General features: G+C 43.3%; 1 protein-coding gene across 1 annotated transcript in view; it reads right to left on the bottom strand.

The window, feature by feature from the left end:
* The window catches only part of ipo11 (importin 11), a 222,691-nt gene that overhangs the window by 178,315 nt on the left and 21,355 nt on the right, over positions 1-23,021 (bottom strand). Inside the window, exons 6-7 of the mRNA XM_083644271.1 lie at positions 12,231-12,363; positions 10,291-10,349 (exon numbers count right to left, since the gene is read on the bottom strand). Of these exons, the coding sequence (XP_083500397.1) occupies positions 10,291-10,349; positions 12,231-12,363 (192 nt within the window). The remainder of the gene's footprint in view (positions 1-10,290; positions 10,350-12,230; positions 12,364-23,021) is intronic.

Below are 23,021 nucleotides of genomic sequence, written 5' to 3'. Positions count from 1 at the left end.
GTCGCAGACTGAATTTCAGCCCACGAAGACCGACCTCCATATTCCATATTCTCATATCTGATCAGCCCGTGACGTCAGTCAAAGTATGACGTCGGTTATGATGTGTGACGTCAGTTATGACGTCAGTCGTCGCCAGTTTCATCCTAGTATACTGTATATAGCGAAGATTTTAGCTCACCTCCCTCTCTGACCGAATCATAGCAGCAGCTGGCATCTCGGCTGTTTGTCCCCATTGAGCTCTTGTTTCGCCACTTGCCTTATCATCTACTATCATCTTCCATCTGTGGATCGATCCAGCATTCCAGTCTTTACTATCCGTGGATCAAACAGCGTTCCAGTCATTACTATCCGTGGATCAAACAGCGTTCCAGTCATTACTATCCGTGGATCAAACAGCGTTCCAGTCATTACTATCCGTGGATCAAACAGCGTTCCAGTCATTACTATCCGTGGATCAAACAGCGTTCCAGTCATTACTATCCGTGGATCAAACAGCGTTCCAGTCATTACTATCCGTGGATCAAACAGCGTTCCAGTCATTACTATCCGTGGATCAAACAGCGTTCCAGTCATTACTATCCGTGGATCAAACAGCGTTCCAGTCATTACTATCCGTGGATCAAACAGCGTTCCGCCACCCTCAGCATGTCAGACTCCGAAGACGGGCAGGAAGCGTAGCGTCAGGAGGAAATACGCAGTGGGAGAACGGGGCCGGTGAGGTCCTGTCTTTCACAAGCTGCCTCTCCGACCAAGGCAGCATGAGCCCCGCTCCTCTCTATACCAGGCCGAATGGATGCCAGCGTTTTATAATTCAATCACTTGCTGTAATTTCATAAACGAGACATTAATGATTTCCATCTGATCCAAGTTAAAGGAGAATTTCGTTTTTTTTTAACCTGGACCCATCTCCTGGCAATAATTATGATTTGGCCACTCACCCAGCGATGTCCGCGGCGTTTCTGGCCGTCCTAGCGTTGTTTTGAGATCAATAGCGTCCAAGTCAGTTGTAAAATGGAGCTGATTTGGGGCCAAGTGTGAGCCTGTCTTTCCTGCATCTAAATAGCTATTTTTATTCCCGTTTTCGCCACATATCGTCATAATCTGATCCCTCAAGAACCACCAGAGTGATATTTCGCCAAAGGCTGTTTCCTGGAGTCTCCCAGGGATCAAATTGCCTCAAACGTGATCTCGGTCACCAAGTCTCGTCAAGTCCCGCGATACTTTCCTGCCGACTGGCCAACTACAGGTAGGACGCTTTGCGGTGGTGGTTTTAGCGTAACCTATGTGGGGTTTGGCATAACCTTCGTTATTTCGAATCCCACATAGGTTACGCCAAACCCCACATAGGTTACGCTAAAACCACCACCGCAAAGCGTGTACCTGTAGTTGGCCAGCCGGCAGGAAAGTATCGCGGGACTTGACGAGACTTGGTGACCGAGATCACGTTTGAGGTAATTTGATCCTTGTGTGAGAGTCCAGGAAATGGCCTGGGGCGAAATATCACTCTGGTGGATGTTGAGGGATCACATTATGACGATATGTGGCGAAAACGGGAATAAAAATAGCTATTTAGATGCAGGAAAGACAGGCTCACACTTGGCCCCAAATCAGCTCCATTTTACAACTGACTTGGATGCTATTGATCTCAAAACAACGCTAGGACGGCCAGAAACGCCGCGGACATCGCTGGGTGAGTGGCCAAATCATAATTATTGCCAGGAGATGGGTCCAGGTTAAAAAAAAACTAAATTCTCCTTTAAGGTGCAACTGCCCTATAAAGCATACGCACATCTCTCTCTCTCTCTCTCTTCTGGGAAAGACAACTAAACATGTGAACCTGCGATATGAAATGAACGATTAGGGAATGGTTCTGTGCTTTTGTGCAAAGAGAAGAAAAATAGTGCTGGAAACCCATTGAATTTGAAATAATATCATCTATAATGAACGCCGTAAAACCCATGGGCTGACATACCAAACAAAGTATTCAAATAAGTACTTGAAGAAACTTGCCGGATCCATAACATTACGTCTGAACGGAACACAAGAATTGAGCAGAATATTTTCCTGGAGTACAGCACTTTGGTTCCGGGTCTTCCGCCCATAGCCGGAAGACTCGGAACAAGGTTTTTCCATCCAGGCTAGCTACAGCCTGCATTCCATAGCTGCCATGCCATTTTTTTACTTGTTGAATAAAGCCGCTTGTTAAATCTTACCAACTGGTCTCTTGTGGTTGAAATAGAGAAATTAGTGCAGTTTGCAGTCAATTTGCTAAGTAAATTTAATGTCCAGTAACACACGATAACGTAAATGTAACACAGGTTCATTTCTGTTGCTACAAATTACAGATGTCCCCTAAACGCCTCACAGCATCTGCTATTTACCATGCTCCCCAAACGCCTCATGCAGGCTACTGCTACAGGTGTGTGAGTTTGTTTATCCACTACGTCGCATGATGCAGGCTACTGCTACAGGTGTGTGAGTTTGTTTATCCACTACGTCGCATGATGCAGGCTACTGCTACAGGTGTGTGAGTTTGTTTATCCACTTCGTCGCATGATGCAGGCTACTGCTACAGGTGTGTGAGTTTGTTTATCCACTACGTCGCATGATGCAGGCTACTGCTACAGCTGTGTGAGTTTGTTTATCCACCACGTCGCATGATGCAGGCTACTGCTACAGCTGTGTGAGTTTGTTTATCCACCACGTCGCATGATGCAGGCTACTGCTACAGGTGTGTGACTTTGTTTATCCACTACGTCACATGTCATTTTAAAGGAAGAGATCCACAACTTTCTCTTAAGGACACCGTGACGAGTTCAAAACAGGGAATGCCAAACAGGCCGTGTGGATAGTTAACTTTAGAAGGGGCATTACGGCCACACTGCGGGGTATCCACGGCAATGTCCGTTTGACCATGGTATAGCCTAATTCTTGCCGTGTATGTGTGTGCGAGAGATGGAGACAGAGAGACCGAGAGAGAGAGGAAGAGAGGTGTGTGGAGTAATTGGATACTGGTGGGGCATGATGCCGTTCAACTGTTTATCTGTGTGCAACATCAATTCAACCACACGAAGTAAGGATATGAATGGCCACAGTCCTGCCGATAAGGGAAGAGTCAACACCACCTTGGCTTTGTTTCAAAGATTACACCACTGCTATACAGAAAAAAGTAGTGAAATTGATCCCGACAAAGAATGTTTTGTTGATTTTCAGATAGTTAGTATAAGGCATGAGAGAGGGAGCTTTAGAACATTCTGTAAACACACCACCAGTAGAATAATAAATAGGGTGGGAAATGGTATGGGCAAGCTATAAGCTCTGGCAGGAAGCAATTAGAAGAACTAGGATAGAATAACAGCATTTACATCTACACATGAAATATTAACTCTGGTCCATTACTTCTCCCGCGTTGCATAGGCTGGAATAACCAGCGACATCTCAGGGCTAATGTCTTTTTAATGTGTGGATTTTAGCCATCATATAACCTTGCCTCATATAGCCTTATTAGTCATATAATAGACCACAGTAAACAGGATTATATCAATCATTAATAATTTGTCCTTACCAACTCTAGAGAGAGAGAGAGAGAGAGAGAGAGAGAGAGAGAGAGAGAGAGAGAGAGAGAGAGAGAGAGAGAGAGAGAGACGGGAAAACATTAAGGACTAAAAAAACAAGAAACAAATATGAGAGAGAAAGATAGAGAGAAAGAGAAAGTGAAAGAGAGACAGAAGGAGCGAGAACAGCAGCATGTGGCTTGAAGAGGCTTATCAAGCAAAAATTGTCTTTTTTACAAACGTTATGTGACTAACATTAATGTTATCTTTAGAGCTCCACTACCAGCATTGGGTCGCGCTGCCATCAGCGTAGCTCCAACGTGACATTGTCCCTGCTCCACAGAGCGCGTTGACTTTTGAATGGACGAACCAGAAAACGAGCCTTGATTTAGAAATGCCCAGCGAAGAAGCAGAACTAACAGGGAGGGGGAAGTTATTCCACAGGAAAGGGGCAGCAGCAGAAAAGGCATGGTGACCCTTTCACTCCAACCTGGTTCGCAGGACAGTAAGGGCTCATTTATACTCCATGTTCATACAAAAATAAATGCGAAAGTTATGTGGGTGAGCTCTCTCTTTTTTGCTTTGATTTTAACGAGCAGCTGCTGTAGGCTACTCAACCTGTTGAGAGCTGCTGCGTGTACATCCTAATTGTGAATTAGGCTATGTTTCGTTGTTTCGTTCATCATACAGTGGTACACTATAACCTACCTACACATAAAAATATTCATTTAGGCTATTTAATAGGAGGAGCTGAGTGGAAATGTAACTTGAGCCTAGTTTAATACAACTCAAATTGTGGTGAGAGGGGATTATTTTCACTGGACTTGGTGACCGGCAGATTTTAATTTGTCAGACTTTGATTAATTATAACGGTCAAAGTCTGGCAATTAGCCTACCGGATAACGGAAACTCAGTGCAGGAGGCCAGAAATGTAAGTTGGAGCCAATCTGTTTAAGGCTTTAAAGACAAATAATAAAACTTAAAAAAACAATTCTGAATCTGACTGGGAGCCAATGAAGGGAGGCCAGAATGGGGGTGATGTGATGCATTCTGCACAAGCTGCAACCCGGGAGAGGGAGGAGTTGGCAGCTCCTACTGTATATACAGTGAGTTGCATTAGTCCAGCCGGGATGAAATTAGGGCATGGATTACTTTCTCAAGGTCATGGACAGACAGAAAGGACTTGACTTTAGCTATCTGCCTGAGCTGGAAGAAGCTTCCCTTTAAAACAGATCTGCCTCTCGAATTTGAGGGCAGAGTTGAATACCACCAAGATTTGTTTTACGTGTGGTTTAGTGAAGGGAGAAAGTGGTCCAAGAAATATGCAAATATCATTGATGTTGTCAGGGGGGCAGAATAGAACAATCTCAGTGTTATTGTCATTTAGCATAAGAAAATTATTGGACATCCAGGATTTTATGTCCTGCAAGGCAGTCGAACAGGGCTTTCAGGGAGCATTTAATACTATTAGGTTTCAGTGGGAAGTACAGCTGGGTATAAAGATGAAAATAAATGCTATGATTCTGCATAATGGAACCCATGGGGAGCATGTACAAATCAAATAGGACAGGACCTACAATTGACCCTTGGGGGACCCCGCAGAGGAGGATAAGACATCGCCTATCTGAACTGAGAAGGTTCTGTCTTGCAGGTACGACATGAACCAACTGTTCCTTGAATGCAGAGCGCATTTTCGACTCTTGACTCTTGACTCTTGGTCAACCGTATCGAAGGTGGCGCTGAGGTCCAGCAGAATTAAAATAGCACAGTCCCCAGAGTCAACAGTTCAAAGTACCGTAAGTAATTTGTAGATTGTAACCTTTAAAAAGGTGCATTCTGTGCTATGACTTGCTCTAAACCCAGACTGGAGCACTTCTAGGGAGGCATTTTCATCAAGGAAGGAATGTAGCTGATTAAAAACAACCTTTTCAACAACCTTTGAAAGGAAAGGAAGTTTAGAAATCTGTCTAAAATTAGAGAGAACTGTGGGGTCGAGATTTGACTTTTTGATGAGAGCTTGAACCACAGCGGGTTTATTAATTATTGACAGAATGCTAGGGCACCATACTGTCCAAAACCTCTTTGAGGAGGCATGAGGGAACGGCATCAAGGGTCACAGTTTCAGGGAAACTATTTCCAATAAACAAGGAAGGGACAGGTTCAAACTGACAAAAGACAGCAGGAGGCACAGGTGGGACAGAAGGATAATTTGTAGAAGGTAAAATGCATGATTTTATATCAGCTACCTTAACTCATTGAGTGCCAGCCACTTTTGGAGAACGACGCTCCCAGTGCCAGAGTTTCAGAGCGTTTTCAGTGATTTCTCGAGGCCCACAGAATATTGTGTGATATTACTATGTAAACACCGAACACGCAAAAAGAACAAGGAGACTCTATTGTATCATCAGCAAAAAAAAAGTTTATTGATACCATTTTCCGTTCTTTAGTTATGAGCCGGAGAAGATAGGTTGTTTTCAGCGTTTTCAGGCATTTCAAATTATAAGCTGAGATTTTCAGCCTTTTGTGAAATGAAGCATTTCAAGCACATTCACTGACTCTAGCTAATATTTTCTGATGTAGTGACGTGATGTAGTTGTGTCCTGCCCTGCGTGCCCCACCCCCCTCTCCCCCCCTCAGCTGAAAACTCCTCCCCACACTAGTAACACACAGCCTCACGCACCCAGCGCCTCCCAGGCAGCGCAACGTGGAAAAGCCACACGCGGACTGCAGGGAAAGGTTTGGCTTTTCAGTGTCGGCTGCTGCTTTTCTAGCGGCTAATCGTGTGGAGAAACTATGCTGACAGACAGACAGAGGCAGAAGGGCTCAGTTGTGGGAGCGGATTGACTGTGTTCGCAGGCACCGTCAGTTGCAGCCAGAACAATCTACATGGCTCTGGGCTGCAGCATGAGCGGTTTTCTCTTTGATCACGGGGCTTTTTCAGGCTGTCATTGGCACTCAATGAGCTAAATGGGTGACTATACTATAAATACTAAACGTGATTTAGCGGGTTCCTTTTATCAGTTTGACTTGAAACAATGTCACAGGCTGGGAAAGGGTCTGATCTAATGTAAACAAGCAAAACATGAAAGTACGTCCGAGTACGTCTTTGGCACAGAACGCCATTGTAAAAAGTACGTCCGAGTACGTCTTTGGCAGAGAATGAGTTAATGACAAAGAATTTGAGAAATGTCTCACAGGATGTAAGGGACACATCAAGGCGAGTAGCAATAGCCAGAGAATTAAGTACCGTACAAGCCCTGCGGCCTTCATTCCCTCCTTGCACTGTTTTAACACATTGAGTGCCAAGGACGTCTCTGGACGTCCTAAAAAAATGTAACGAGGAGTGCCAAGGACGTCTGTGGACGTCCTAAAATCATAATTCATATTATTCCATAATTCTGCTGTTTAAGGTCGTACCTAGCCAGTGAGCATGAATCCCTTCAAGGGATCACACGGCGCCACCTTAAACATCGACACGGAAGCTGCGCCACCCACCTCAGATCCTTTACTTTGTGCATGAGACAGCAGGGAAAGACGTGATCAAAGAGGAAACCGATGCATGCTTCAGCCAGAGCCGTATAGATTGCTCTGTCTGCAGCGGAGAGTGGGCTCGGCTGCATCTGCGCTCACAACTGAGCTCTTATGCTTCTATCTATCTCCACAGGATTCCCTGCCAGAAAGCCAGCATCCGAAGCCGAACGGCCAAGCCTTTTCGTTCAGTCGCGGTTGGCATTTCCTTGATGCGCGCTGGGATCCGTCCGGGGCAAAAACGGAGTCGAGAAAACAAACTCTGTGCGTGTGGGGAGGAGCCCGCAGCTCAGAGGTGGAGGGGGGGGGGGGGGCACGCAGGCTGCACAGAAACCACACCACGCCACCACATCAGAAAACACCAGCCAGAGTCAGTGAATGTGCTCGAAATTAGAGTGCAAAAGGTATTCATAAAAGTGACTATATCTTGGAAAGTAAAAAAAAAACGACAGAAAACCCTTGAAAGTGCACTTTTTTCAGAGGCTGTCATTTCATAATGGAACTGTCTAGAAACAAAATTTCTTCTTTGGAAGAAGCAGGAGTGTTCAATGTTTCATTAAAGTCCAGCCCTGTTAATATAGCCCTAATAGAAAAAATTCTATAGCTGTTTTCAACTGAATGGAAGTGAATCTGGCACAGGCTGCAGACAATTTTACTGAAGCGCTGTGGCACTCAATGTGTTAAGGTGTGCTAAATAAATAAATTAAATAAACTAAACTAAGTACTGCATTTATAGTGTCAAAAAGAAGCTTTGGCCTGTGACAGTTGTTGGTGATATTATTAGAGAAATAAACAATAATAAATAAACTTAACAGCATTAATCAGACATTCTCTCAGGATATCGTAAGATACTTTAAGCTTGTCCTTTTCCCACTTATGCTCTGCTCTTTTACAGTCCCGCCTAATGGCTCGGGTAGCCTCATTTTCCCAGGGCCATGATTTTGGTTTAGGCCGCCTGGTTTTAAGTGGACGTTTATGTTTTCTTGTGTTCAGACATAGGTTTATAGATGTTTTTTATTTACCTTGACAGTTTCGACGAGTCACTCTGGTCTTCTTCAGAAGCAGTTGCACTGACAGCTGGGTATGACGTGTCAACCAGTTGCTTTTCAGTCATACCCAGCTGTCAGTGCGACTGCTTCTAAAGAAGACGAGAGTGACTCATCGAAACTGTCAAGGTAAATAACAAACATCTATAAACCTATGTCTGAACACAAGAAAACATAAACGTCTACTAATTATAAATGAAGACATGATGAACATCATTGAACTGGTTTTAAGTGGGGCGATAGAGTCAAGGATGCTTAAACAGGTGCAGTTAATTAAATCAAGTTACATTTTCAGATCATACAAAATGATGTTGCCAGAATCTTGACCAAAACAAGAAAACCTAACCACCTAACACCTGCCCTATCCTCCTTACACTGGCTCCCATGGCATGTGGATGTGACTTTAAGGCACTTCTGTGAATATGAAATATGTGGGCTTGCAACATCCCATTTTATCAGATGACACTGCACCATATAGGGTACCACACGTCCTGCATGACACACTGTTTTTGTATCCTTCTCAGCAGACAAAAAGAAAACTGATAGGTACTGTAGTAGCACTTTCATACCATGTTTCCTTCTTTGTCTCCCTTTTGCAATTGGACAAGCAAATTCTACTGTATAGATGCCTTTAAAGGCAGGTTTAAAAGCAATTACTGGCTCAGTCTCTTTATAGATCAAGGTTAGATTAATTCAGGTTCCTGCCAATGGGAATCTAGCTTGTGTTTTGCGGCGGGCAGTATTGCCATGTGTTGTGGCATTTAACTCCTTTTCACTGAAGGTCTAAGGTTGGAGGGTGTCATATTAATTACCTTTGTCATAAGGTGGGCATGGTGGAGTGCTTTGGGACTATACACCCCCCCCCCCTCCGTTTTTGAGGGTTTTTTTCTCCATATTTTTCTCCCATTTTCTCCCCAATTGTACTTGGCCAAATCTCCCTGCTGTCCCGGTCATTGCTCCACCCCCTCTGTCGATCTGGGAAGAGCCATAGACTAGCACATGCTTCCTCCGATACATGTGCAGTCCCCAGCCGCTTCTTTCACCGGCAGGATGTAGCGTGAGCCATGAGGGAGGATCACGCTATTCCCCCCACTTCCCCTCCCTCTGAACAGGCACCCCCAATCGACCAGAGGAGGCACTAGTGCAGCGACTAGGACTCATACCCGACCGGCTTCTCGCCCGGGAATTGAACCTGGGTCAAGTGCTTTTCCTCTACAATGTGATGTAAACTTGACAAGATTCGATATACATCGTAGGGGCTCTGTTGTTCTGTATAATTGATATATTTAACTTTTACAACAAATTAAGGTAAAAGACCAAAGGACAAAAAGAGTGTGCATAATGATCAGCAATGAGCAATTTTACATCTACAATTTTTCCCCTCTTCTGGGGAGACTTAGACTGAATTGAATTAACTGTTCCATGGTTTTGGACTTTCCTAACCCTGAAGGCTGGGAGAAGAGCTCAGAGAGAGGTCCTGACTCCTGAATGAACCGAGATAAGTCTTAAGGCACTTTCAATCATAACCACCATCCACAATTTGCACAGTTTGACTGGAGACATTTTCAAATTAAAAGTCCACAAGAAAAATATTAACTTTTTATGAAGCACTGAATGGTTTAGGGCCAAATATTATTTCTGGTCTTCTGCTACATTAAGAACCATCCAGACCTCTCAGGTGGTCTGCTTTCTGTCCTCTGAGTCAAAACTAAAGATGGAGAAGCAGCGTTCAGTTTTTACGCACCACATAGAACAAACTGTAGGTCTGCTGCTCAGTTCTTTTAAATCAAGGCTGAAGACATTTGTTTGCCATTGCCTTTTATTAAATCAAATAATTATTCATTTATTACACTGCAACTTCTATTCTTGCATTGTATATGTCTTATTCTATTTTAGCCTATTTTTGTTTTCCATTCTCTCGGCTCTTTAATTACTGTTTTTAATTGTATTTAATTGTCCTGTAGTGTGTTTTTTTTTGCCCTTTGTCTTGATGCTTTCAATGTTTAATGTACAGCACTTTGAACTGGCTTGTTGCTGAAATGTATGAAATATATGAATAAACTTGCCTTGCCTTATGAAAATATGAGTGGTTCTATACCAGCCATAGCTAAAATAACTTGTTAGTATTAGCCGCACACACACACCCCCCCCTCTAAACTCACCATCAATTCCATATTCTGTTGTGGCTCTTGAAATCCGTGGACTGTCAATTTGCGCAGAACTGAGGTGAAGAGAGAAACACATTTTACACAGAGGGGGCATGCAATATTGTCAATCATTATATAGTGGATGAATATTAATGTAGAGCACTGTGATAGAGGTTATCAAAAATAAAACATAATAATAGAGGTACTAAAAAACATTCTGAAAACATTTATTTAAGAAAAATCAACATGACTGAATTTCACTAAGACCAATTTACTTTAATAATTACCGTTTCACTTTTAAAGGAGAATTTTGGTATTTTTCAACCCTATTTTCATATCCGTTTATATATAACTATGTCATGTGAACAGAAATCTTTGAAATTGCTGCAGTATTCACCAAGATCGCTTCAGTTGACAGTCGTTTTTCCCACATCTCCCTACTGCACTAAACAAGCTTGTTTTTTTTATACCACTGATGGGATCAGATTATTCCATCATGACATTATTATATAAAGATATAATTTACCTTCTGCTTGACTCGTGAGAGTCTCGCTCAAGTCTCAGAGAGTTGCATTGTTTGCCGGAAGTCAGCTGTGGTGGGGCGGAAAGCTGGGACTGGGAGCTGCCATGTTTGTTTCGGGTAACAGATACTGAATGATCGGACAATGAATGATTTTGTAAGTTATGGCTGAATATTTATCTGGTTTCGAGAATATGGACGAGGCATTTGAATTTGATCGGCACCCGCATTTATTTGAGCCGGACTAACGTTATACGGCTTGCAAACTGAAGAGCGGGGGGCAACGGGAGCTTCTATCTCAATGTGACGGACAGCAGACAGACAGAGGGTGAACGCTGCTACAAGGTAAATACTAGTGTTTTCTCTCTCTCTCTTTTAAAATAACAATCTGAGCCTGTGTCCTATCTCTCTTTTAAAATAACAATCTGAGCCTGTGTCCTATCTCTCTTTTACAACAACAACCTGAGCCTGTGTCCGTTGCAAAAACAAGCTTGTTGAGTGGACGTCCATGCAGGCTGCGAGGCACGAGGGGCATGTGGTCAAAGCAACTAAGGCGATCTTGGTGAATACTGCACCGATTTCAACATGACCGAAACTTGAACTGCACATATGAATATTTAAGGCTCACAGCCTCTCTGACTGAATCAGTGTATTTCAATGGGTGGAATAATGCACCAACATAACTGCTCCATAGAAATGCACTTTAAATTACTGGCTCCATGGCAATGCACTTTACATTTATTTTATAGCCTTCTTATTTCTTTTATTCTTTTTATAAGTGATACATTGCCCTGCTGCCATTTGCTTTATCTGCTGCTATTTGTTTTATCTTGAGTTCCTTTAATGTAACCGCTCTCTGTTGTTTTATGTTTTTTTTTATTGTTTTAAGTGTTTTAGGTTTTTTATGCCTCGTCTTACTATATGTTTTATGTGAGGACCGGCTTTTTTGTGTTTTTATACTCGGTGATTGATATATTGTCTGTTCTTTCATTACTATATGTACTGTTGTGTTCTTTTATTTTATCACCAAATAAATTAATTAATTCATAAATTAATTAATTCATTCATTCAACATTCATATTTTTCAATATCAAATAAGGTATTGTACAACCAGTCTGATACCATGCCGTAGTATCAGATCCTTGCACCTCTATACGAGAGCAGAAATATTAACAAGGGAATGTGTGTGTGTGTGTGTGTGTGTGTGTGTGTGTGTGTGTGTGCACGCATGCGTCGTGCACCCAGTGCACCCAGTGAATTCTTTATTGATGAATTTCTATGTGCAAGTTCCCTTGAGAGACAGTATTTGCACATTGCGTCTCTGTCATACGTGCACACACATACAGTAGAGTGTGTGTGTGTGTGTGTGTGTGTGTGTGTGTGTGTGTGTGGTTAGAGTATCAGTGCACATGTGTGGAGCCATGAATGTTGCTACCTTTGAGAGAGAGCAGCGTCTTCTCCAGTGAACTTAGCGCGGCGGCTTCATCTCTGGCGTAGATCTGCTGGAGGAAGCAGTCGGTCTGGTGACTCCACAGGGAGCAGGCAAAGCTGTAGATGCCTGATGCCAGCTGCCAACACACACACAAAGACAAAATCATCCTGGATCAGTGATCACATGCATCATGTACCCACGCCCCCCAACCACACACACACACACACACACACACACACACACAGACTTTTAATGCCATTCAGTAGAACACACAATCAGGCTCAGTGGCTCAGTGGATAGCACTGTTGCCTCACAGCAAGAAGGTCCCGGGTGGAAACCCCCGTCCAGTCCCAGGTCCTTTCTGTGTGGAGTTTGCATGCTCTCCCCGTGTTCGTGTGGGTTTTATCCGGGTGCTATATTAGGGTTAATACTCCTGTCAGTGCCCCTGACCAAGGCAATGGCAAAAGAACTGGAGTTGGTCCCCGGGCACTGCACTGTGGCTGCCCACTGCTCCTAGTTCTAGGAAGGTTCCTAGTAGAGGATGGGTCAAATGCAGAGGATGAATTTCCCCACAGGGAAAATAAAGGATAACTTAACTTAACATTATGCTATAAATCAAACGGAAAACTATGTAAACAAAAAATGTACATGCGTGCACACGAACTACATACAGTACATGTCTGCATCACAGACTCATGGCTAATGTACACCGCCTCCGGAACAGATGTGGTACGGCTGCGAACAGACCCACACTCATGTCATCTGTCAGAAGTATAATAGAACGTAAAATAGAACAGCAGCATCATTTTTCCGTGGGCGAGTCGATCCGGCAGCTTTGCCGGATCCGCAACGCAGCCGTAACGCATTTGGTGCACATTGCCTGTCAAACAGAATTACACTGATGCCTATGGAAGCACAAATGCATAATATACTCATACAACACGCCCCCCCCCCCCCCCACACACACACACACACACACACACAGGGAGAAACAGGGACCTCTGTGACACTGGTGTAATTTGACTCTAAATGCCATCACATTACTTGGGCCCTAACCAATTAAGCATTTCATCCAATAGGGCATTCTCGTGTAATGGCAGAACAACATTCTGGAAGGTAGACAAAAATAGTCTGTGTCCCATCAAGTAAATGGTCTATACGCTAGCGGAACAAATGTGCCATGGCACAATAATGTGCTCAAGTAGGCCTTTCAGTAAGGAATAAAAAGGTTAAAAAAAAAGTTCTTCATTAAGAACTTAATTAAACATTCACAACATACCGGTTCAAGATGATGAAAACATTTTCCTCAGGTTAATATAGTTTGGACTTTGCCCAACAGTGTGGGCTTTGATAGAGTCTGCATACGAAATCTGCAAGGCTGGCAAGAATTTTCTCTTAGGTGCGACTTGCCACTTTCCAGTCCTCAGATTAATCCGATGGATGGAATTTATTTTCTTTCCACTCTTCTGGCTACGGTCTGTTTCCAGGCAACCAGGTATGGCATATTAGAGCACCAATCTATCACAGGTGGTGTGTGTGTGTGTGTGTGTGTGTGTGTGTGTGTGTGTGTGTGTGTGTGTGTGTGTGTGTGTGTGTGTGTGTGTGTGTGTGTGTTTATTCATCCAAGTTCATTCCCCATAAAGCCTTAAGACCTGAGACAGAGATAGTGGTAAAGAGAGAAAGGAGAGGGGAGACAATTGCCTTTTTGGTAGGAGGAGAGCGCGGAAAGCGCCTTTACTTTTGAATAAATCTCCCTAATCACCTCATATTGCTTTAATAATGGAGCAGCTTAGCTCAAAGTTCCATAACACTTGTGTGTTTTGTGATAAAAGCATATCATTTGGTACACTTATAGCCAACATACATACACATAAACCGCCTTGCCGTTGTTTGCCTCCGCCAACAAGTGGGAGTCTACATCCATGTCTGTCCAGACTCATACAAGCACAAATACTGTACCTTTAAGCCCACGACGCAGTGGTGTAACTGGACATTCAGCCTTATGGCACTTTAGGCAATGTTCAGGGGTACCTGAAGAACATGGCTAATCATTTTCACCACTTCAAGAGGTTAGGTTTGGGCAGTTATGGCAATCACTTACTTTGTCTTGAATTGTTAGATAGAACGAAGCTTATGAGCAATTCTAAAGTTCCAAATTTGAATTCCTCACCACAAGACATGTATGATTTGACACCAAGATCATCCATATCAGATTATAAATACACATACAGTATGTATATGATTGATTGATTGATTTCTTTATTTACATGTCACACACCAATGGTGCCCAGCCCGTATGGGCTTATGAGACACGACAAAAACAGATACAAAACTGTGGTTTACAATACTTCAGCTTCCATATTTCAGAATGCAAAGATAACAAACAAAATGACACACGGTGTCATATACAAAAATAGAACATATTCATTACAAACCTATACAAACAGCATATTTTTTCTTCTTTCCCAGGCATTACTAATAAATTGAGCTATATCAAAGACTCTCTTATTAAAGAAAAATTCAAGTCTATATATATATATACTGTATACATACATTTCATTTCATTTATTTGATAATAGGGACAGATACACAACATATAACATTTGTCAAAACAGATGTGGTGCATCATAACATTTATAGCCTGAGCTAGTTTGCAATGCCCGTCCCTAGATGTACATACAGTATACAGCATGACATAGGGACAAGGAGAATACAGGAAGAGATAGGCGGTGTGGGGTGGATGGGTGGGTAGATGGCGGAGGTCGGAGGAGGAAACAGGGAGTACATAGCCATCACCTCCCTAATGCTTCCCGTCATACCATGAGCAAATTGCCACTTGCACGCTGATAGTCTAAACGCAAATATACAGTATATAGCCAAATGAAAGGACTCAATTAGAGTACTGTTGAGTGTGAGTCATTCCAATGTGAAATGGTGTCATGAAAAATTACAATCATATCCAACCAGAGACTGCAATTATAGCTCAAGGCTGACACTACTTATTTTGAATAACCTCCAAAATGAAACTGTTTCAGTCTTCAAAAACTTATTTAAACAGCTTATTATAATTTATCTATAATAACTAGGCATCGATTCCTAGGCTTGACTGCTGGGCAAGCTCGCTATCGCCCACCCTGCAACTTGCCCTGCAGCTCGCATACGCAGCTCAGTCGCTGCGCGGCCTCGCCCACAGCTCGGCTGCTGCATGCCTGCTCTATTGGCGCACGTGGGTGTGTGTGTTGCACACAAAATGTTATTGCCCTACATGTGTGTGTGTGCCCCTTAAGTTTACATCCATCAGTCTTATGACATCACTGGTGACATCATCAGTGTCTTATGACATCACTGATGAGATCATCAGTACTTATGACATCGCTGATGACATCATCAGTGATGTCACAATGCTGATGTCACTGATGACATAATCAGTGATGTCACAATGCACAATTGCTCAAGTGACATCACTGATGACATCACTTATGACATTGTCAGTGAATTATGGCATCACTGATGACAGTGGAACAAAAATTTAAAACAGAGAACAAACAGAACAGAGGCCACATTACCAAATTTATAGGTATGATATATAAGTTCTACCTTCGATTAGTCCTTCACTTCACTTCCTTCACTAATTCTCACTCACTTCATTAGACCATTGATTTAAAAGTTAATTTACTGTCTCACAGCTTCGGTATATGAATGACCATTCTGGAGTCTGGACAGCTTGAATGGTGAGTTTTCTATATAAATGTATTTTCCTCTGGATTGGATACTCATGGTTTGCACTCTGCACCAAACTTGTGTTAAGCCAACAGAACCGGCACCAGGGGGACAGAGGGGTCATCGCAGCAATCCCATCCAGACACTCTTGAGAGAGCTAAATCACAACATTCAACATGTTGGACGTGTTTCACTTTGCTGCTTTCACCACAGGAGAAATGGCTTGGCACAGTTGGCAGTGCATCTGTGAAGTGCTGATTTGAAACAGGGCCACAAAGTAGACAGCAAAACATTCCAAATGGCTGAGCAGAAGCCAACATGCCCCCTCCCCCACAGCATACAATAATAATCCAATTAGCTCTAGCTTGTAGCCATTTGTAGCCAATGTCATATTCCCTCACCTCAATATATGTCTCATGCATGCATTCATGTCTGTCTCTCTCTCCCCATGATCATCACCATATCTCAGCCTTGGTAAACACACTCACTGTAGCTTACTTAAACCCCCAAGATTGAAGATTGAAGCTGGCAGTGGAGGAACAGAAACGTTCCTCTGCAAAAGAGATAGAGAGATGGAGCTGAAAAATAACACTCTTCAAAATGACATGTAAAAGGCTTAACCGTGATGTGCAATCAGGTACCTGGTAAAGTGCTTTTGAACAGCCAGAAAATAACTGTGCAAAGAGAGAGAGCAAATGGCCACTCCATTATCACTCGTCTATCGTTATTCACAGTACCGGTAGTTCTTGATCGTGTGATAAATTTGAGAGCGAAAAGACAGAGAATGATTAAATGTCCCGCTTACTCGCTGAACACCAGAGATGGCAAACTACAGTATCTCTAGCAGTGGCGGCCGGCCACTAGAGGGCGCCAGGGTGCCGCCCCACCTACTTTATCCACATGAAGAAGAGGGAAATAAAACGTTATAGGCTATATATATATATATATTTTTTTTTATGAGCGAGGTGAATATTAGATAGTGAGTATATAATCTGCAATAAATATGTAGATTCATAATTATCTACATGTGTACTGTTTTTGGGTCAATATTTTCTTGCACCGAATTGCCACGGACGCCGTCCGGGGACTTCCGGTTTACTTCCGGTTTCCACCAGTGCAGATCATTAGAGTATCAGGATCTGTGTAGTTGCACATGCGCTGTTCACTCTAAAAAACAAAAGGATTTGGGAGGGCTCTGGGCGCACGTATCTAGCGACCAGGTGGAGGTGGGGTCAGGTAGAGTGAGTGTCGTGACGTAGGCTAGGCTATGTAGATGGGTAGCGACCATAGGGTAACGAGTAGTGACGCAGTATATACAGTATAAACACTAGTAGCAGTCCCACGCCGACGGCTTTGCAGCACGTGCGCGAAGCAAAGAAGTTTGTTTTCAACTGCCATAAAACACAAAAGACGTTTTGCAAGAATGGAGAAAGAAAATTCTGTGAAGTCACTCAAAACGACGCCGTTTGAGAGACGGACTTTACAGGAGAAGCATCGAGTGAAAGAGCTTGGACCAGATCACCCTGAGCTCGCCATTAAACAACAGGCTACAGAGGAAGAAAATACACTCAGGTCTTTTTCAGATGTTTCTAGTAGCTAGTAACGTCCGTTACTACTTGCTTGATTTAGGGCTGGAGTGGACGATAATTCAATAGCCTATTATTGTTGTCTTTCAGTGGAATCATCGTGATGATATGAAGTTATTTTAATAGTGACATTTTTGCTAAATTGATGATGACAAGCAAATGTTACTTAAAAACTGATCAAATGAGGTATGTCAGGAATATTATTTGAAAATATAAGGTTTGTTTGACATCACCATTCAGTTCAATGAGATGAACACTGATTTTGCATACGTGAAACATAGATATTGATATTGAGAAGAATCCTTATGATTATCATATTGATTTCAACCCCATCGTCCACGCCTATATATAGCCCTCCCTGGACAACAATGCACCAGCCGCTACTGATCTCTAGTGAACATGCTGAGGAACACAGTCGGTTGGGGGTGGGGGTTGTGGCTGCTATTGCATTGTATGGTAGTTGTATACAGTAGCATTCTTCACATTTTCAAAAAGAGTAGAGAGGGCATCCTTATGAACATCTGAAATAAGTAATAATAGCGTTTCAAATGGACGTGTGGCATGGAAGGAAGGGCTTTACACAAAGACAAAGTCATTGCGGGTGTGCATGTGGCTCTTTGTTTCCTCAAGGTCCAGACACACCAACCCGACGTCAAAGAACTATAGCGGCAACGAAGGCCGACTGTTGCGTCGCTTCACACCGCCTGTGTCACGGCCAAAAAGATGCACTGGAACACACCGCAAAGACTACAGCCGACATTCAACCTGCCCATACTTAGTGCACCTGCATGAGACCTAGGACAGGACGCAACAACAAAAAAACGCTTCATGTATACATGAAACGAAGCAGCGTTTGTTTACCAATTTCACACCACTCTCGCACAAGACTTCGACGGTTTCGTAGTAGCTACTTCAAATCGAAGAATAAAAAGTTGTTCACCGACGGCCCGGTGCGTCAGGGCTTTAGAGTTACAAGGCACGTAATCTCTCAGGACATATTTTCAATTTGCATGAAAATCTAATGGCATGGTTAAAGAAAATCCAGATAATAGCTTTTCCAAATAATAGCGTGAGCGCTCTGTAAAGTTAGCATAACGGGGCTCCGCCAGGCGAGTTGAGTTCCAGCTCCGGTTATTCAGGTATTGAAACATGCTTGCCCCCAGAGGTAAAAATATATACATTCATTTGTTTTTTAACCGATGGGTTCCCAGATTGCAAGAGGTGCGACGGCCCCTGTTCAAATTTAATTGCAGAGGGAGAGGACAGGGGGGCAAATTTCAATGAAAGCAAACAATTTCCTCATCTGCATGTTGATTCCCCATTCCAGCAGGGAAACCTCGCAGACCAAATCCATCCAAGATAAGTGCTGTTCATTTCGTCTGACAATTACTTTGTTTATGAAAAGCCCTCCTGCGGGATATGGCCACTCTATTGCTATTCACAAGCAAAAAGCCAAGCGGTTAGCATCTGTCACATTCCAGCATCTTAACCACTCCAGCTCAACAGTCATGTGGGACTTGCAACACAGCATGTATTAACACTATTAACACTTGTGAAAAATCACAATAATAATAACAACAACAACAACAACAACAACAACAACAACAACAACAACAATTTTTATTTGGCGGCGCCTTTCAAAACACCCAAGGTCAGTGCCGGCGGGTTTACAGAAACCCAGTTTTCAGGTCCTTTTTTGGTATTACCAGGGTGCACAATGTCTTGAGACCAGAGAGGCTAAAAGCGCACTGACCCAGTGCGCTTTTAGACCGTACAGTGCATAAAAGAACATAACATACTACTGTACTACAAGATCATACCCAGATCAAAACAACAAGCATGGCAAACAGCAGCATAAATAAAACAAGACAAGCATAGATAAGAAGAACAGACAGAAGATACGAGGCGGGCAGACACATAGGGGATGAGGTCAGAGAAAGCGGAGTGCTGTATATCATTAAAGTGAGTAGGCCAGTTTGAACAGGTGGGTTTTGAGGTGGGATTTGAATGTGGTTAATGTGTCAGACTGTGGGTTGTGTGGAGGCAGGGAGTTCCAGAGTCTGGGAGCGATGCAGCTGAAAGCCCTAGCACCCATAGAGACACTGAATGAAATAGGCCACGTCCATCATAGGGGAACGCTCTCCATCCATTCACTTCCATACACCAGTGTAATTTTCCTTGAATTAAACATGGCTAATTATTCACCAATTAAAGTTTTTTTGTACTCACGAGCAAAACAAGGAAGCAGTTGAGAAGAAAAATGTGGATCTAGCCAGCTAGAAAACAGATGAGTTGCGTTGGTTGCGTTAATGTGTGATGGGTCTCCGGATATTTTTCTCTGTATTGACTGCCAGTAATCTACACAGGGTACAAAAGTAATTCGAAATCTCACTGACTTGTTATCTTCTAATGATATGATAGGTAACGTCGCATCAATCCACTTTAACAGCAATGTCACGTCAGTCACTCAAACTCGGCTGAAAAACATACCGGTAGCTGTATTTCAGATTTTTAAATATGAAGTGAAATGATTAAATATCAATATATATGATCTTATATTAATCTGGTGATTAAATCAAGTAACGTTACTGGTAAATCTCAAAGTATTTCACGTCAGGACACTGTGTGGGATCATTTATTATGCAGCTTTATTGAATGAAAAGACACTCATGGAGGCCATTAAGTTCCTTTTTCCCCCCGATATACATTCTCCTGTCTGACAGATTCTTTGACAGATTTGTCTACTTGAAAACAGGAGAAAACTTGTCAGACTGTCCACATGTGATCAGATTTCCTCCCGACGGCCACTTTTGCCTGTGAACTAGCGATCCAGTTTCCCCATCGGTGGGCGTGGCTTTCCAACTGTGACGCGCTCCGCAGTGTCTCTATTGGCCCATTTCCACCGCTGGTATCAGCACAGCCCCGCCCAGCTCATCTCGCTTTTTTGTCTCATTCCACCGATCAAAAACGTGGACAGCCCGGGTTGAGTCGGGATTGAGTCGTGCTAGTTTTGGTCCCTGCTTTGTTGAGGTTCCAGCGCTGTGAACCCGGTACCATACCGTGACGTGAAAACACTGCAGACGCCTGATTGGTCAGGCAGAATACGTTATACGTTATAGCCTACTTCAGCTATGGGCGGAGGACAGATATGCGGTCGCCATGACGACCAGGTGTGGGCGGAGGCGAGTAAACTTGCTATGGAAACAGAGTCTATATCAAGTAGAGACGAGTAAGACCAGGTCGAGTAGAGCTGTACTGTGCTGTGATATGTGGTGGAAATGAGCCATAAGGTGCTGAGGCGGGAGGTGGAAACGGTCAGGAGGCCGGCTGAGGAAGAGCGCAGGAAGGGGCGTACACCAGGAGGAGGTCAGAGAGGTAGGTGGGGGCTAGGTTGTGTAGGCTTTGTAGGTGAGCAGAAGGTTTTTCATAGTCAATCCTGTAGTGAACGGGGAGCCAGTGGAGTTGAATGAGGATAGGGGTGATATGGTCAGATGATTCAGTGATCCGGGCAGTCGAGTTCTGAATGATTTGGAGTCTGTTGAGCAATTTGGTGGGTAGGCCAGAGAGAACAGCATTGCAGTAATCGATCCGGGAAAAGATGCATGGAGGAGGACTTGAGTGGGCGGAGTCTGGAGATGTTGCGGATGTGGTAGAAAGCAGATCGGGTGATGTTTTTTGTGTGGGGTACAAAGGAAAGGGTGCTGTCCAGAATGACACAGAGACTCTTGGCTTGGGTGAAGAAGGGAACAGGGAAGCTATCGATGCTGATGTTTGGGGCGGTGGTGTTTGGGGTTTTGGAGAGGGTGTTTTTCGAGCTGATGAGCAGTGTCTCGTTTTTACTGCCATTTAACTTCAAGAAGTTCCTGCTTATCAGGCTCCTGATGTCCTGAAGGCAGGCGGTGAGGGAGGAAGGGCTGTGGTGGGTTTGGTGGGAGATGTAGACCTGGGTATCATTAGCGTAGCAGTGAAACTGGAGGAGCATTTTACCCAGGGGGAGGAGGTAAGTGCTGAATAAGAGAGGAGACCCGACAGTCCCAGACAGGTGAGTCCTATATACCCGGCGAAAGTTATCTCCATGCTGCCGAGTGGCAACAGATTAGCGACGGGCACACAGCCAGGCTGTAAAACTGCAATTCCAGCGTACTGAAGTGTCAGATCATCTTGGCAGCCAAGACGGACTAGAGTTTGCAGATTATAACAGACGAGTTAACACACATCAGGCAGCAGCTTGCCAGCGGTCCCTCCGTCCGGGCATCAAAGTGCTTCACTCCTTTCCACACCAATTAGTCATGGAGTTTTTAAATTGAAGCTGAAATTGACTACTTGTAGTGTTTCAATTCTATGAACAGCCTCAGGACCACTAAAAGTTTATAGCATTTTCAGAAATAATAGGAACTTCAATGAAGCATCTCTTGTTTACGAAAACATTGTGCAGTCTAAAATTACAATGACATGCATGCATGGATGTTTGTGTGACATATGGCCGGCAGCAATATTAATTAGTTGTTACATACATAGGCCAGGCGAGCTATGATGCAGAATTGGCCTTCAAAAATAAGTCTTCCTTTAGCTTCTGAAGGAAATGGCCAGCAATCAAGTTATTCTAAAATCATCTGTAGTAGACTCTCAAAATTAACTGTGAAAACGAAGCTCAAGTTCTACAAACTTCCACCCAGTCAATCCACTTGAATTCTGAGCAATACTGCACATGATCCTACTTAGCAAAAACTTGATACTAAATCGACTTATTGAACGGCCAGCTGGCATCAGGGTCACTGTAATGTAATGTCCCTGTTAATGATGCATTTGAATGATGGCACCTGGCTTCAGCCACTGGGATCAGGGTTGACACGTCTGTTAAGTTGGATCCTATTTCATATGCATATCATCTTGTCTCATCTGAACCATGTCATTGCTCTAAGCAATATCATCATAGCTGCATTATAGAACTGAGCCCGCGCAATATGCACTAATTGCCCTAATTAGTGAGTAATAGGCCATCCCTGATATAATTTTCAATTGTGCAATTGCATTATGAAACATTTAGATTACCACACTCAGGCATGGCCTATTAAACAGTGGAGCTTTTACAAGCACAGGCTACTTGTGGTGCCTGTCCGTGGCATGCATCAATTTTCAAAACTGATTGTTTGTATAAGAACTGCTCCTTGTTGTATATTGTTGTTATATGTGCAAATGTTAGGACAGAATATTAATCAGTCACTAGATGTTTTGACATTATTTGCATTTTGTCATCTGCCTTACTTAAATGGCGCGGTCAGGTTGGTGAATTTGCGGTCAATTACCTAGTGTTCAATTTAGGCCTTTAGATTTTTTCTTTTGCAGAGGATCGAATGCAAATGGAATGCCATGCTCTTCAAAATTATTCACTCCACGTGTTCATTATTACGTGAGGTACAAGGAAAAACAGATCAAAGCAATTATGAAAAGCAATGACGAAGGCCCAAATTTGACTTTACTTGGGCAC

This window comes from Poromitra crassiceps (assembly GCF_964638095.1).
Source record: "Poromitra crassiceps genome assembly, chromosome: 10".
NCBI lineage: Eukaryota > Metazoa > Chordata > Actinopteri > Beryciformes > Melamphaidae > Poromitra > Poromitra crassiceps.
Note: the sequence above shows the minus strand (reverse complement) of the source record. Positions and strands in the feature narration are given on the sequence as shown.